Source organism: Chiloscyllium plagiosum, unplaced genomic scaffold (assembly GCF_037043375.1).
Source record: "Chiloscyllium plagiosum isolate Xiang-an unplaced genomic scaffold, Cpla_swu_hap1 HiC_scaffold_31, whole genome shotgun sequence".
NCBI classification, from domain to species: Eukaryota; Metazoa; Chordata; class Chondrichthyes; order Orectolobiformes; family Hemiscylliidae; genus Chiloscyllium; species Chiloscyllium plagiosum.
The window spans coordinates 47305583-47321186 of NW_028270169.1; the positions used below are offsets into that span (position 1 = coordinate 47305583).

At 44.2% G+C, this 15604-nt stretch overlaps 1 protein-coding gene across 7 annotated transcripts in view; it reads left to right on the forward strand.

Moving 5' to 3' along the window:
* Positions 1–15604, forward strand: part of clip2 (CAP-GLY domain containing linker protein 2) — a 161251-nt gene that overhangs the window by 62880 nt on the left and 82767 nt on the right. The window contains exon 1 of one of the 7 annotated variants that reach the window (XM_087977499.1): positions 12463–12604. The exons of the other annotated variants lie outside the window; for them this stretch is intronic. Within the exon in view, the coding sequence (XP_087833625.1) occupies positions 12571–12604 (34 nt within the window). The 5' untranslated portion in view covers positions 12463–12570. Of the gene's footprint in view, positions 1–12462; positions 12605–15604 lie in introns of those variants that run through there. 7 annotated transcript variants of the gene reach the window in all.

A 15604-nucleotide genomic window follows, 5' to 3' on the forward strand; every position in this document is an offset into this window, starting at 1 on the left:
GCTTACATAAGGTTGAGGAAACAGGGTTCAGACAGAGCAGTGGAGGGATACAGGATAGCCAGAAGGGACCTGAAGAAAGGGATGAGGAGAGCTAAGAGAGGGCATGAAAAATCTTTGGCGGATAGGATCAAGGATAACCCAAAGGCATTTTATGCGTATGTGAGAAACATGAGAATGACAAGAACGAGGGTAGGTCCGATCATGCACAGTAGTGGGAGAGTGTGTATTGAGTCGGAAGAGATAGGAGAGGTCTTGAATGAGTACTTTTCTTCAGTATTTACGACTGAGAGGGACCGTATTGTTGAGGAGGAGAGTGTGAAACGGACTGGTAAGCTAGAGGAGATACTTGTTAGGAAGGAAGATGTGTTGGACATTTTGAACAACTTGAGGATAGACAAGTCCCCCGGGCCTGACGGGATATATCCTAGGATTATGTGGGAAGCAAGAGAGAAAATTGCAGTACCGTTGGCAATGATCTTTTCGTCTTCACTGTCAACGGGAGTGGTACCAGGGGACTGGAGAGTGGCGAATGTTGTGCCCCTGGTCAAAAAAGGGAATAGGGCTAACCCCGGGAATTACAGGCCAGTTAGTCTTACTTCGGTGGTAGGCAAAGTAATGGAAAGGGTACTGAGGGATAGGATTTATGAGTATCTGCTTGATTAGGGACAGCCAGCATGGATTTGTGAAGGGTAGGTCTTGCCTTACAAGTCTTATTGAATTCTTTGAGGAGGTGACCAAGCATGTGGATGAGGGTAGAGCAGTGGATGTAGTATACATGGATTTTAGTAAGGCATTTGATAAGGTTCCCCATGGTAGGCTTATGCGGAAAGTCAGGAGGCATGGGATAGCGGGAAATTTGGCCAATTGGATAGAAAACTGGCTAACCGGTCAAAGTCAGAGAGTGGTGGTAGATGGTAAATATTCAGCCTGGAGCCCAGTTACAAGTGGAGTTCCGCAGGGATCAGTTCTGGGTCCTCTGCTGTTTGTAATTTTTATTAATGACTTGGATGAGGGAGTCGAAGGGTGGGTCAGTAAATTTGCAGATGATACGAAGATTGGTGGAATTGTGGATAGTGAGGAGGGCTGTTGTCGGCTGCAAAGGGACTTAGATATGATGCAGAGCTGGGCTGAGGAGTGGCAGATGGAGTTCAACCCTGCCAAGTGTGAGGTTGTCCATTTTGGAAAGACAAATAAGAATGCGGAATACAGGGTTAACGGTAGGGTTCTGAGTGAGGTGGAGGAACAGAGGGATCTTGGGGTCTATGCTCATAGATCTTTGAAAGTTGCCACTCAGGTGGATAGAGCTTGTAAGAAGGCCTATGGTGTATTAGCGTTCATTAGCAGAGTGATTGAATTCAAGAGTCGTGAAGTGATGTTGCAACTGTACAGGACTTTGGTTAGGCCACATTTGGAGTACTGTGTGCAGTTCTGGTCGCCTCACTTTAGGAAAGATGTGGAAGCTTTGGAGAGGGTACAGAGAAGATTTACCAGGATGTTGCCTGGAATGGAGAATAGGTCGTACGAGGATAGGTTGAGAGTGCTAGGCCTTTTCTCGTTGGAACGGCGAAGGATGAGGGGTGACTTTATAGAGGTTTATAAGATGATCAGGGGAATAGATAGAGTAGACAGTCAGAAACTTTTTCCCCGGGTACAACAGAGTGTTACAAGGGGACATAAATTTAAGGTGAAGGGTGGAAGGTATAGGGGAGATGTCAGGGGTGGGTTCTTTACCCAGAGAGTGGTAGGGGCATGGAATGCGCTGCCTGTGGGAGTGGTAGAGTCAGAATCTTTGGTGACCTTTAAGCGGTAATTGGATAGGTACATGGATGGGTGCTTAAGCTAGGACAAATGTTCGGCACAACATCGTGGGCCGAAGGGCCTGTTCTGTGCTGTATTGTTCTATGTTCTATAATATATGAACCTGTTGAGATCCGGAGTGGATCAAACAAAGGTTGTCTTCTTGCACTGACACATGTTGGCATACTCGTCTCTCTCTGCTGCTGTCACAGGGCCTCAGGTCATGACAGAAGTGTATCTGCTTACATTCCAGAACTGACAGAAAACTGTTCATCCTTGCTCACATCCTTTATCCAAGATAAAAATACACCAAGTCCTTATCAGAAAGCTTCTTTATGTTGAGGATATTGCGCTGAGGCACCCTCGCAGTGGTCAATGGATTGACACTCTCCCATCCATAAAGAGTTGATTTGATTGTCATAGCCCATAAGACACTGGACATTATCAGCATTAACAAGGTGAGTGTTCACAGAGATTCACATACCTAGGCTGCACAATCACCAGCAATCTATTATTTGATGTTGACATCAACATACATCACAAAAACTGCCATGTGCCAAATTGAGTGAGAGAGTGGGAGACCTCAGTAACCTGACTGTGAACACCAAACTCAGATCCTACTGAGTTTGTGATGGCAGCACACCCCTCAACAGTAGGCCCTCAACAACCGTCTACAATTAACACTACAGCAATTCAGCCATGTTCCTTCGACAGCATCTTCCAAACTCATGACCCCTACCACCCAAAGGACAAGAGCAGCGGTTACCATAGGAAACCACCACCTGCAAGTTCCTCCCCAACTCTCACACCCATCCAGACTTGGAAATTTATCACTGTTGCTGGGTCAAGGTCCTGGAACTCCCTCTTTAACAGTACCTTGGGCGTGCCCAGACCAGAGAGACTGTCGCAGTTCCAGAATGCAGTTCACCATCACTTTCTCCAAGGAAATTAAGGATGGGCCATAAATGCTGGCTTCATCATCAACCCCCCGCATCCTTTCAACAAATATGAGGAATCATCGACTGGGCAAGAGAAAATGCTGAACAATTTCCACCTTCATCATCTCATACTTATCCACAGCAGATCATAATCACCAACTTGGGAGTACAAATTCCATAAGTGCATACTCACTGCTATTGTCAATGATGTCTTTGTGAGTTTGCCTCATGTTCATTTTATGGATGATTGCCATATTTCCAAATAGCTTCTATACAGTGAACTGTACATTGGGTTGCAACCTCCTGACTGTCCACAGCTCTGATTCAGGGGCATCAACTAGTGGGTTATGAAAATGGTGGACAATGACAAGTGGGGAGATGGTTGCTGGGGGTTATGTCCTTGGATTTTGGAAAAGGCAAGAAGAAACAAAAAGCTGTGGTCAAGAAGAAGGCCCAGAGAAACTGAAGCAAAGAAAATCCTGCACCTACTCAGCCCACTGTCTGTTGTGGAGAGAATGTGGCAGAGACTGTCACAGCTGAGTGGACTTCAGAGCCAAACTGGGTGATGCCAAAGTGCAAACCCATCGTCTTATGAAGTAGAAGGATGAATTACTAACCGATTAGAATTTACTAACTGGAGTTAGATCTTGGGAGTTTGTGAATACTTAATATAGGCAGTCACCATTTGTAAGAAATGTTCAGATGGTTTTATAAACTTTATTAAGAATCAGCAGTTTAGATATGATGCATTCGTTAATTAGACAAAGTAAATGGCCCATGATGATTGAGCACGGTTCACTGATACCAGAGGACAAACAGGCAGTTGGCATAGAGTGTGTCGAGCTCATTAAAGTTGTGAAGGCAGTGTTCTGCAGTGTTAGAGAGCTTTCCCTTGGGTCTCGAATCAATCTGTACAGACCCACCTTCCATCTGAAGAACACAGCTTCCTAAAACCTGTTGGAATATTGCGTACAATTCTGATCTCCTTCGAATCAAAAGATGTGAAACTTGAAAGGGTTCAGAAAAAATTTACAAGGATGTTGCCAGAGTTGGAGGATTTGAGCTACAGGGAGAGGCTGAACAGGCTGGGGCTGTTTTCTCTGGAGCGTCAGAGGCTGAGGGGTGACCTTGTAGAGGTTTATAAAATCATGATGGGAATGGATAGGATAAATAGACAAAGTCTTTTCCCTGGGGTGGGGGAGTCCAGAACTAGAGGGCATAGGTTTAGGGTGAGAGGGGAAAGATATAAAAGAGACCTAAGGGGCAACTTTTTCACACAGAGGGTGGTATGTGTATGGAATGAGCTGCCAGAGGATGTGGTGGAGGCTGGTACAATTGCAACATTTAAAAGGCATTTGAATGGGTATATGAATAGGAAGGGTTTGGAGGGATATGGGCCTGTGTGCTGGCAGGTGGGACTAGATTTGGTTGGGATATCTGGTCGGCATGGACGGGTTGGACCGAAGGGTCTGTTTCCGTGCTGGACATCTCTGTGACTCTAAGTGGACTGTACTCTACAAGGACTCAACTTACCATGTCAAAATAATGGTACGTGCCCCATTTCCAGTGTACATTCAGTTTTCATTCTTCCTAAATAACTTGAACGCCAAGTGTCATTGGTCTGGTAGCCTTTGTAATCATTATCTTTTAAGTTGCCTTTGCCATTGTTTAAGGAAGGAAAGACTAGAAAATATCCATTTTAAAGGGACTTCAATGTCTAACACCCATTGACTGTATTTTACAATATTCACTTTTATTGTGTAAATGAGATGTGACTGGGCCAGCAAGTATTGCCCTTGAAAAGGTGATGATGACCTGTCTTCGTGAACTGCTGTTGTCCTTGTTTTCTGGAGTACACACTGTGACTTTAAGAAGGCATTTTCAGCATTTTGACCCAGAAACAACCAAAGAAAGGTGTAACAGTTCAATCTGATGTTATTACTCGACAAGGCAATCCCAGACTGAAGTCTGGCTTGATAGATCATAATTTGTGCCTTTTGTTTTTAACAGGTGGTCTCATAGAGATGTACAGCACAGAAACAGACCCTTCAGTCCAACCTGTCCATGCCGACCAGATATCCTAATCTAATCTAGTCCCATTTGCCAGCACTTGGCCCATATCCCTGTAAACCCTTCCTATTCATATATCCATCCAGATGCCTTTAAATGCTGTAATTGTACCAGCCTCCACCACATCCTCTGGCAGCTCATTCCATACACACGTACCACCCTCTGCGTGAAAAGGTTGCCCCTGAGGTCCATTGTAAATCTTTCCCCTCTCACACTAAAGCTATGCTTTCTAATTCTGGATTCCCTCACCCCATGGAAAAGACCTTGTCTATTTACTCTATCCATGCCCCTCATGATCTTATAAACCTCCATAAGGTCACCCCTCAGCCTCTAATGCTCCAGGGAAAACAGCCCCATCCTGTTCAGCCTCTCCCTATAGCTCAAACCCTCCAACCCTGGCAACATCCTTGTAAATCCTTTCTGAACCCTTTCAAGTTTCACATCCTTCCTATAGCAGGGAGACCAGAGTTGCACACAATATTCCAAAAGTGGCCTATACCAATGTCCTGTACATACGGCACCTGTGAAGTCAAACTCTTTCAATACCTGCTTCTGAGAATCTGGTAGCCTCTTCCTTGAGTCATCATATAACTGAACATGGATTTTCTCGGCTTCAAATAACATTTCAGGGTTTTAACCAAACACTTCTGATTTTTCAAACGTTCAAACTAAATTCCTGACACTAAGGTAGCCTATTTCTTAACCACTCTAAACCATTTTTTTTCAGGAACAACTGTGTTGCTCATCTGGCTTCTGCCCAGACTTCTGCAAAATTTGAAATTAAGAGCTATGGGTATTTCTCCAGGCCAAAAATAAAGCAATTCCTTTCTGGAAAGTTCTGCCTAAAACATTAATGCACAACTGCTCTATTTGCTCATAAAACTTACTCAATGAAAAGAATACCCCATTACTGTCTAGGAGACCTTTCTCTTCTATTGTGTTTTAAAAGAAATCATGTAGCTACAGAATTACTTACAAGTTCATCATGAAACCCCTTCATCCTCACAGATGAAACTCACTTGTCACTAGTTCAAAATCCAAATTCTAAAATAAATAGTATTAAAATCTATTCAAATCATACACCTTGCATCACAAAAGTGATATGTTTCCAAGTCAAGGTGGTGAGTGACTTGAAGGGGAACTTGTAGGGGTAGTGTTCCCATTTATCTGCTGCCCTTGTCCTTCTAGATGGAAGTGGTCATGAGTTTGGAAGGTTCTGTCAGAGGAGACTTGCTGAGTACCTGCAGTGCATTTTGTAGGTGGTACACACACTGATGCCACTGAAGGTCATTGGTGGAGGGAGTGGATGTCTGTGAATGTGCCAGTCAAAACGGTGGCTTTGGGTGTTGAGCTTCTTAAGCATTGTCAAAGCCTCATTCATCCAAGCAAGAGTAGAATATTCCTTCACAGTCCTGACTTGTGCCTTATAAATGATCAACAGGCTTTGGGACTCAGGTGAGTTACTCAGTCCAGAATTTCCAGCTTCTCGTTCATTGTATAGCCGGTGTATTTTTATGGCTGGTTCAGTACAGTTTCTGATGTTATAATGGTAACCCCCATGATGTAGATAGTAGGAGATTCAGTGAGGGTAATGCCATTGAATATCAAGGGATGATGCATACCTTGCCTCTGGACCCATATCCCAAAATCATTTTTAAAAATTTAAAAAGAAATAGACTTGAATTATATAGCACCTTTCACATTCTCAGGATGTCTCAAAATCAGTGGATTCATTTTGAAGTTTAGTTATATTGGTAACAGTTGAGCATTGCTGTCTGGGTGACACCTACATTGTTTATTCTTGCAATTCCATACAAAACCATTAACAACTACACTGAGTCCTGTCTTATACACAACTTTCTACACATAGTCACAGAGCTCTACAGCATGGAAACAGGCCCTTCAGCCCAACTTCCCCATGCTGCTCAGTTTTCACAATTTAAACTAATCCCATTTTCCTGCATTTAGTCCATATCCCTTCCATACCTATCCCATCCATGTACCTGTCTAAATATTTCTTAAATGAGAAAATTGTACACGTTTCCACCACTACCTCTGGCAGCCTATTTCAGACATTGTCACTGTATGAAAAAATTGCCCCTCTGGAACTTTTTGTATCTTACACCTTACACCTATGCCGTCTAGTTTTAGACTCCACTACCATGTGGAAAAGCTGTCGGCTATCTACCTTATCTATGCCTCTCATGGTCTCTCTAAGGTCACTCCTCAGTCCCCTATGCTCCAGGGAAAAAGGTCTCAGCTTATCCAACACATTACCATGCTCCCTTCAATATCCACGAGCAATATCTGTCAGACCTATTAGCAGGTTATTATTGTTGAATGATGTCAGTAACCCTGGGTGAGAGACACCAGTAGACAGTTGTCCACAGTGAGTGACACCAGAAAACAATAGTCTTTAGCATGTGACTCCCGCTGATGATAGCCTTGAGTCCCAGTAAATGATACAGCACAAGAGGGACCACAGTCTGACTTCACCAAGCACAAACCTGCCTCTAACAGTGTTAAATATGTCAGATGAGTCATGTCTCACTCTTGGTGTATTCAGTGCTCGTGGGTGACCGTGTCACGTGATGGGACTAGAAAGTGAGGTGATGGACAGCCTGGATACTGGCAGGGATGGACAGTACTGCCTGAAACTTTCGCCACGGAAATGTCCTGGTGCTCATCTTCAGGCAGCTTGAAACATCCGGAAAAAAAGTGTTGCACTCGACCTCACGTTGTCACTGGCAAGTGAACAGAGGGAGTTCTGGGAATCTTAGCTGCTGACTGACCCGTGCACCGCAGACTCCTTGTGGGCACTTTGACATTCTGTGGTCTTTCAGAAATTTGATCACTGTGGGTGAGTTTGCTGCGATTGTTGCCAATGTCTCACTTCCTCTGAGATCCTTTTGAACTACCAATGCTGTCCACTTGGTTGTTGCCCTTGGACTCGGTGGTGGTCACTTAATCCTTTAATGTGTTCTGGTTGCCTCCTTTTAACTGGAGGTTGCCTCCCATTGCCTGTCTCTGGTAACACCGGAGCGTAGCTGTAAATATCTCTCTGTTTTGGGGATTAGCTAATTGTGTCTCACATGTACACTGATGTAATATGTCCAACTGCAGAGAGAAGTAGCGTGAGATGAAATTGTTCTTGATTCGGTTTGTAATTAACTTTAGTCCACAAAAGTATCTTGGTCATGCATGGGCAGGCACACGTGTGGGGTTAAACACCAAAGCAGGCTCTCTGTGAACGACCACAGCATGCGCAGGAATTGACCCCGCGCCAGTGGCCTCATTCGTCAGTGGTTCCAAATCTGCCCCCCCCCCCCCCCCAGTCAACCCCCCTGGTTAGTTTGTAAGATGCTTTATTTCACAGAAGGCAAAACGCTAGAGACAATCGGTGCAGTTAGTATAACTTCTCCTTTCTTTTCAGTTGATGTTGAGACATGAACTCTCCCTCACTGCACTTTGGTGTCTCTGTTCTGATTCTCTTTCAGTCATTTGTCTCCCTGGCCAACAAAAGGTCAAAGCAATTTGTTGACACCAAGATAGTGATGGCTTGAACAGCCAGATATTGCTGGCGAATGGGCCATTGTTCAAGATCTCTGCAAAATGACATCGCAGTCCACATGCAAATGAAGTCGCTCTTTGTGTGTGTACTGTATACTGTATGTGTGGATGTGTATGCGGGTGTGTGCGTGTGTTAGTTACTGATTTTAAGGGCAAGGCTACACATAAGATCTTGCTTCAGTTCCCTGCTTGTGTCTGCCGGCCATAGTTGGGCTGGGCTGGGCTGTGTTGTACTGAGAAGTCAGGCTGGAGGTAATGGGTGGAGAGCAGTTATTACTGAGGAAGGGAGAGAGAGCCCATGTTTGGCAGCATGGACGCTGAAGGCTTCCTGGACAGGCTGAGGGAGCACTTTTGTTCCACGCTGAAGGACTTGTATTTCTTAAAACAAAAACACCAGAGATTGCTATGAATACTGAGCAGGTCCAGCAGCATCTACGGAGGGAGAAACTGTCAGTGTTTCAGGTCATTGACCTTATTTCTAGAACTGATCAGAATCTTACATTCTTGAATTTTTCTCCCTTTGAGTGCCAAGATTTTGGAGAGACCTGTATTGCAGACAGTACATTTTTCAATCAAGTTCCCAATTACACAGTGGCCATCTGATTTGAATGTGACAATAATAATCATAGAATCCTAGAGCACAGAGACAGGCCCTTTAGCCCTAACTGGTCCATACCAACCAAATATCCATCCATGCTAACCCCGTTTCCCTGCACTTGGCCCATATCCTTCTAATCCTTTCCTGTCCATGTATTTGTCCAAATGCCTTTCAAATGTTGTTCATGTACCCACCTCAACCATTTCCACTGACAGCTTATTCAATATGTGTACCACCCTTTGTGTTAAAAAAAAGTTGCCCCTCAGGTCCCTTTCATTCTTTTCCCTCTAACCTTAAACTGATACCCTCTCGTCCTCAAGTTCCTAACCCTGGGGAAAAAACTGAGTGTTTTCACCCTCTCCATGCCTCTCATGATCTAATACACCTGTATAAGGTGCCCCCTCAGTCTCCTACAGTCTTAAAGAAAGGTCCTAGCTTGTCCAACTTCTCCCTACAACTCAGACCATTGAGTCCAGGCAACATCCTTGTGACTTTCTCCTGCACTCTTTCCAGTTTAATAACATCCTTCCTAGAACAAGGTGACCAAATTGTCCAGGTGCAGCTTCACCAACATCCTGTATAACTGCAAGATAACTTCCCAAGTTCTATACTCAGTGCCCTGACTGATGAAGGCCAGTGTGCCAAAAGCCTTCTTCATTGCCCTGTCTACCTGTGACTCCACTTTCAGAGAACTATGCACCTGAACTCCAAGGTCCCTCTGTTCCGTTACACTCCATCAGGCTCTGCCATTCACCATGAAACTCCTACCTTGATTTGGCTTTCCCAAATGCAAGACCTCACACTTATCTGTATTAAACTGCATTTGCCATTTCTTGGCCCAGTTCTCCAGCTGATCAAGGCCCTGCTGCAGTTTCTGACAACCTTCCTCACTGTCCATGATACCGCCAATTTTCGTGTCATCAGAAACTTACTAATTATGCCTTGTACATTCTCATCCAAATCATGGATATAGATAACAAACAGCAATGGGCCCAGCACTGACGCCTGAAGCAGTCCACTAGTTACAGGCCTCCTGTCCAACAAGCATCCTTCCACTATTACTCTCTATTTCTACCATCAAGCCAATTTTGTATTCAGTTTGCCAGCTCCTCCTGGATATGATAATGCTTTGCCTCTTAAAGTCGCACACTCACCCAGTGTGATATCAGGCACTGTAAGGACATCTGTAGGGTGAGTGGGATGTGAGACCCTCACTTTTAAATCTATTTTAAAATCCCCTTGACTCTCCTCCTCTCTCCCATTGTCCAGGGGTTACTGTTAGGCCATTAGGGCAGTTTATTTTGCTCCTGTTCCCCGTGTGAAATGATTGAAATGTGATGTACAGTGAGCGATGCTTGGGATGTCTGTGCTTCTGGTTGACCTACATGTTTGCCCTGGACAATTAGGACTAACAGGAAAAAGCACTTCCTTTCTGTTCCAGGATCTGACCTAACCCACTGTCCATAGATCCCTGCATACCATGGGGAGAACATGTCTAACTGCTTGTCCCTGTTCCAATCATTGATATGTGCCAAGGTAGGCAGGAGTGTCCAGCTTACATGAAGCCTTTATCTCCACCAGTACATTTTCACTGGTAGGCTGGATGTGGAACTCACTGGCATGTCCTCTTAGTTTGTATGAGTTGGCTGTTCTTGCTGATATCATCGTTTTCCAGGTGGTCTAGCAAGATTAGATTTTTTAGATTAGATTAGATTCCCTACAGTGTGAAATCAGCCCCTTCGGCCCAACAAGTCCACACTGACCCTCCAAAGAGTAAACCACTCCCCTCTTACTGCTTGCAGTTTGTTTCCTGAAAGTATCAGGTCACTCAGTGAGTCATTAAACCCCATGGTATAGAAGAGGAAAGTGGATGCCCACAAGCAGTGAAACCAGTCTCTACAGAGCTGCCTAATTCCATATCTTTCCCTGGATCAGGTCCGTTCTGTTAAATAACTGCGGTTTGACTTTACTATTCATTTCCTGCTAATAATTACCACTGGTGGATCACAATGCATCAGTTTTCCATTTATTGCACTCCCTTTCTCAGTTTTGTTAAAGGAAGTCACATGACACACCGAAATGAGTAATAAAGCTTTCAGGCTGCAAGGTTGAAGATTGTCGCTGGTTAAGAACAATGTTCACTCTGTGATCATCCCCCTTTTTAGATTGCACGCAAGACAGCACTGCCTATTACTGAACTCAGTGAAAGCGATTCAAATGGCTGCCTATAAATTCAGGGTTATAGTGACCAGCTGACAGCTTTAATAAAGAGCATTCAATTGCTTTTTAAAGACAGTTAGACATTGTTAAATTCCAAAGCCTCTTTATAATAATTTATAGTGGCTTAGACAGGTCTGTCCCTTTGATGTAAGGCAACAGACCTGGATGATGCTGTGGATTGGAAGGAATTATTTCAGCCTTGTGATCCTGTCTGATTTGAGCCCAGACTACAGAGTTGGAAATCACTACTGTCTGCTCATTCCAACAGCAATGTGAGATGAGTACAGGAAATTGTTTCAAATGGCCCACATCCCTACTTTGACACAATTGTCAATCTCCGAGAGATCACCAAGCTGTAATGACCAAATTAATGTAATAGATGGCCACTATGATGAGCAGGCAGATGCATCTTTGAAATGAGTGGTTCCAGAAACTGGGGAGGTGGGGGTGGGGGGGAGGGCGCGAATGGGCGTGGAATTGCTACATAATGTAGAGTTGCGCGGGCAGCACTCTGACTAATCTCCCACTCATTGATGGGAGACAGTGTTCCTCTAACCAAAACTGTACTTGAGCTGAGGGAGCTTGATGCTAATGTGGGATACCTCCAAAAAAAAAAGGCTCCTTTCCCAGACCTAATATTCCACAAGCGAGAAATCAGAAAATTTGCCAAAAGAAACTTGATTTGTAAAACAAGGAATTCTGTGGAGCTGTAATATAAGTCAGTGTTGTGTGGTTTACAGCCAAGTTCAGTGTGAAGGAGGAACGGTGAAGTGTGCTGTACCCTGGGTGATGCCAGTCAAACTGAGGCCCCACTTGCTTGCTTGGATAGATGGCAAGATCCCATGATGTTCTTTTGAAGAAGTGGGGAATTCTCACAATGTCCCGGCCAATATTTGTCCCTCAATCAATATCACAGTGAGCAAAAATAAATAACAGATTATCTGCTCATTATCACATTGCTGATGTGGGAGTGCCAATTGGTTGCTGTTTCCCACATTTCCAACAGCGACTGCTGGTGAAAGGCGCTACATAAATGCAAATCTTTCATGTGAGCACTCCACTCTTTGATCTTCCTGTTTAACTTAACTGAGTTTTGTAATCCTTTTGAATCCTTCTATAAGAAGCAAGTTGCTTGACTTTTTTTCTTCTTCCTCCCCCACATGTTTTGCTTCTAACATTGAACGATTTCCAATATGACACAAGGCAGTGGAATCTGAAAAAGGAACTGGCGCGGTGTCTTGGAATATTTTGTTTTGATATGAAATTACAGCCGAGTAATGAGTAGGTTTTCTTTGTGGCATTTGAGTGCGGGATGTTGAACTTAACTCTTGTTCGTGTACCCTGTGGAACGAGTCACAGACGCAGCCTCACGGCACAATGCACAGCAAGACCAACTTACCACTTGCTGCAGGTAAGGCCTTTCTGTTAGCTCAGCTTTCCTCAGGGCTACACTGAGTATTGTGTGCACAGCTTATAGAGAAGTAATCTGAAAGTTAGTTATTGTCGAGGGAAGGAGGTGGGTAAATATCACTGGATTTCTACACACTTGGAAACTTGAATTCTGCTGATTTCATTTACTCTTGTGATGCTTTCTCATTAGAGAGGAGTTTACCATGCCTCAGGCAAGGTTGAGGAGAGTCCTCCCTGGTAACCTCAGCTAGTGATGGAATCGAACCCACGCTGCTGGTATCGCTCTGGCTCATAAATCAACCGTTCAGGCCACTGAGCTAACCGACCTGGATTGGTGGAGAGTGGAACTGCTCCCCTCCCTATCACTTCCCGATGACAAAAGATGAGAACTGGAGTCAGTCTGGCTCTGACCCCTGTCTGGATTGAGCCTCCCAGTGCCCATGGCAAGAGTTAGCACTGTAGAAAGTGCTGGGGCAGGGGCAACTTAAGAAGTAAGACAGGAGCTGCCTGTTTTAAACCTGAAAGCCGGCGCAGTGAATATTCCACTTGAATAAAACCAGTTTCTGCAGCTCGATTCAGTACTACAGCCAGGGGGCGGGAGGAGCCCTAATGCAGACATTGAGGAATGGAGTTCCATCAGACAGGAAGTGTCTTTTTTTTAAAAAAAAAATTTGAATCAGGATTTGGTGCTGGGCGAACAGTAGAAACCCATTTGAAATTCTTCCCTTTCAGCCAAAGAGATGGATACTGAGGAATGATTCTCAGAACTGCTGTTTCTCCTCAGTGACTCAGTCCTGAGAGAATAAGCAGCAGTTTTCTGATTCAGATGTTTTGCTCTGCCCCAGCCCCTGACGTTGCTGTGGTTACCAAGTCGGGGAGAGATGCTATTTTTAGAAGCTAGTTCGACATCCTCAATGACCGCCTGTCTGTCTGCTTCAGGCTGCACGACTTATTCAATTCTTTTGCCTCAGCTGAGGTGCTCCAGATCAAGAAGACTGGTTCTGCCATTCTCCCAAAGGGTTGACCGTTTGCTGCTGCTGTTGTTGAAGAGTTGGCAGCAGGGCAGGTGAAGTGGGGGCTCAGTGATAACTGATGTTGCTTTCCACTAGGGTCTGTGCTGACGTGCACACTGGACAGGAAGTGATTAGCAGCTCCCAGTGAGTTGTAAGCCTGAAATGCTTCAGAAGTTCCAGATGTGATTACGTAAGCCTCAGAAGCAACACTCAATGGATTTATTATCTAGAGGAAAATCATGAGTGGTGACTGTTGGAAACAGATTTCAATGTGTACGTGTGTAGACAGGAAAAGGATTTTCCCTCTCTTACAAATAGAACAGAGGAGGAGGAAATGAATTTGATTGTGGTAAGTAATTCAGTGGTGATATTAGTGTAGTACAAGGTATGTAGTGCCTCTCTAAAACCCCTCAACCTCCCCACCTAGATCTCCTTCCCTGACACTCATCTCTTAGGCTGAGAGTCTGACCGTTCCTCCTGATCAATTATCCTATATTTCCTCTCATTAAGCCCCTAGGGATATTGCTCAAAGTTAAAACCCTCCTGGAAAGAATTTAGAGAAGCAAAAGATCCTTGATATTTCCTCATGTTTCCTAAGATTGAAGAGAAGGGGACAATGAGGCGGCAGTTCTACTTGCTTGGTGCAAGACCATCTAGTATCATTACCCCCTCAGCAGGCCAATATCCATTTTCCCCTTCCAACTATCATTTTATTGCCACCATCTCTTTCATCTAATGTGTCCTCGATTCCCAAATATACACCCCATTTCTTCCATTTGAATTTCATTTGTGTGACTGTCACTGTTGCCCAAATTAAATTGAATGGGTTTCCTCCATGTTGTAACTGTCCCTCTATGATTTTTGTTCTTTACTTTGTTGTGGACCAGGCCAGACCCCCTCAAAATATTCCAAGGAAGTAGCCCAGACCCTCACTTTGCTAGTTGTTTTAAGCAGATGGAAAGTGGATATTCCAGGAGAGATGCAGCTGGTCAAAGCAGTTAGTTTTAAACAAAACAGAATTTATTTGCAAGATTACCAAATGAAACACAAACAAAAGAAAACAGAATACCAAATAACTTATCCGAAAACCGACATATTATCCCGACTTAAGGATGCTGTTCCAAATTCCTGCCAACAGTCTTCTTAAATACTCCTTGGCAAAAAAAAGGAAAAATCAAACATAGGAGAGATGTCAGAGAGAGGATCAATGTGGAGCTGCCTCTTTGGGTTCAGCAACTTCACAACTGACTGATTGCTAAAACCGAACTGGAGAAAAGCTGAGCTGGGAGAAATAGCCACTCCCCCTTCATTGTCCAAGTTTTGTTTGAACTTGAAAGCCTTTTTGCCTGATGCAGTATCTTTTAGCTATAATCAAACTGGCTCTAGAACCTATTCAAGCCAGACTTTTTGGAATTGTTGCTTTTACAACCTCTCTGGAAAAAAAAGCCAAGGAGAACCTAACCTTGTTAAAGGAGCAGCATCATCACAACTTCACCTGATGAAGGGGCAGTGCTCCGAAAGCTTGTGATTTCAAATAAACCTGTTGGACTATACCCTGGTGTCATGTCACTTCTGATTTTTGTTCTTGCATGCCATGCCACCATCCTCCAACACCTCCCTGTTGTGGTGCTCCACTGAATGTTTCCACTCCTACCTCCACCTCCTCAGGCAGTGAGTTTCTCACACTCTCTTTGTGGTCCATCTCTGGAATGATCCAGGGCTCTGTTCTTGGCTGTTTCTCTCCCTCATCAAGACATTTCTGTTCATGAAGATACTTGCACTTGCTTTTCCTGTCAGCACCAGGACTCTTCGCCATGTCTCTTGATGTTTGGATTGCCACCACTGATGGACTGCTCAACCAGCATCAAGTTATGGATGAGATGCTGCTTACAGTAGCACATCGTTGAATAACCATTGTCTGTGTTCCTTGTATGATGCCCTAATCATTCCCTCAGGTTGGAGCCATTGACAATTTTGGCATTTTGTTT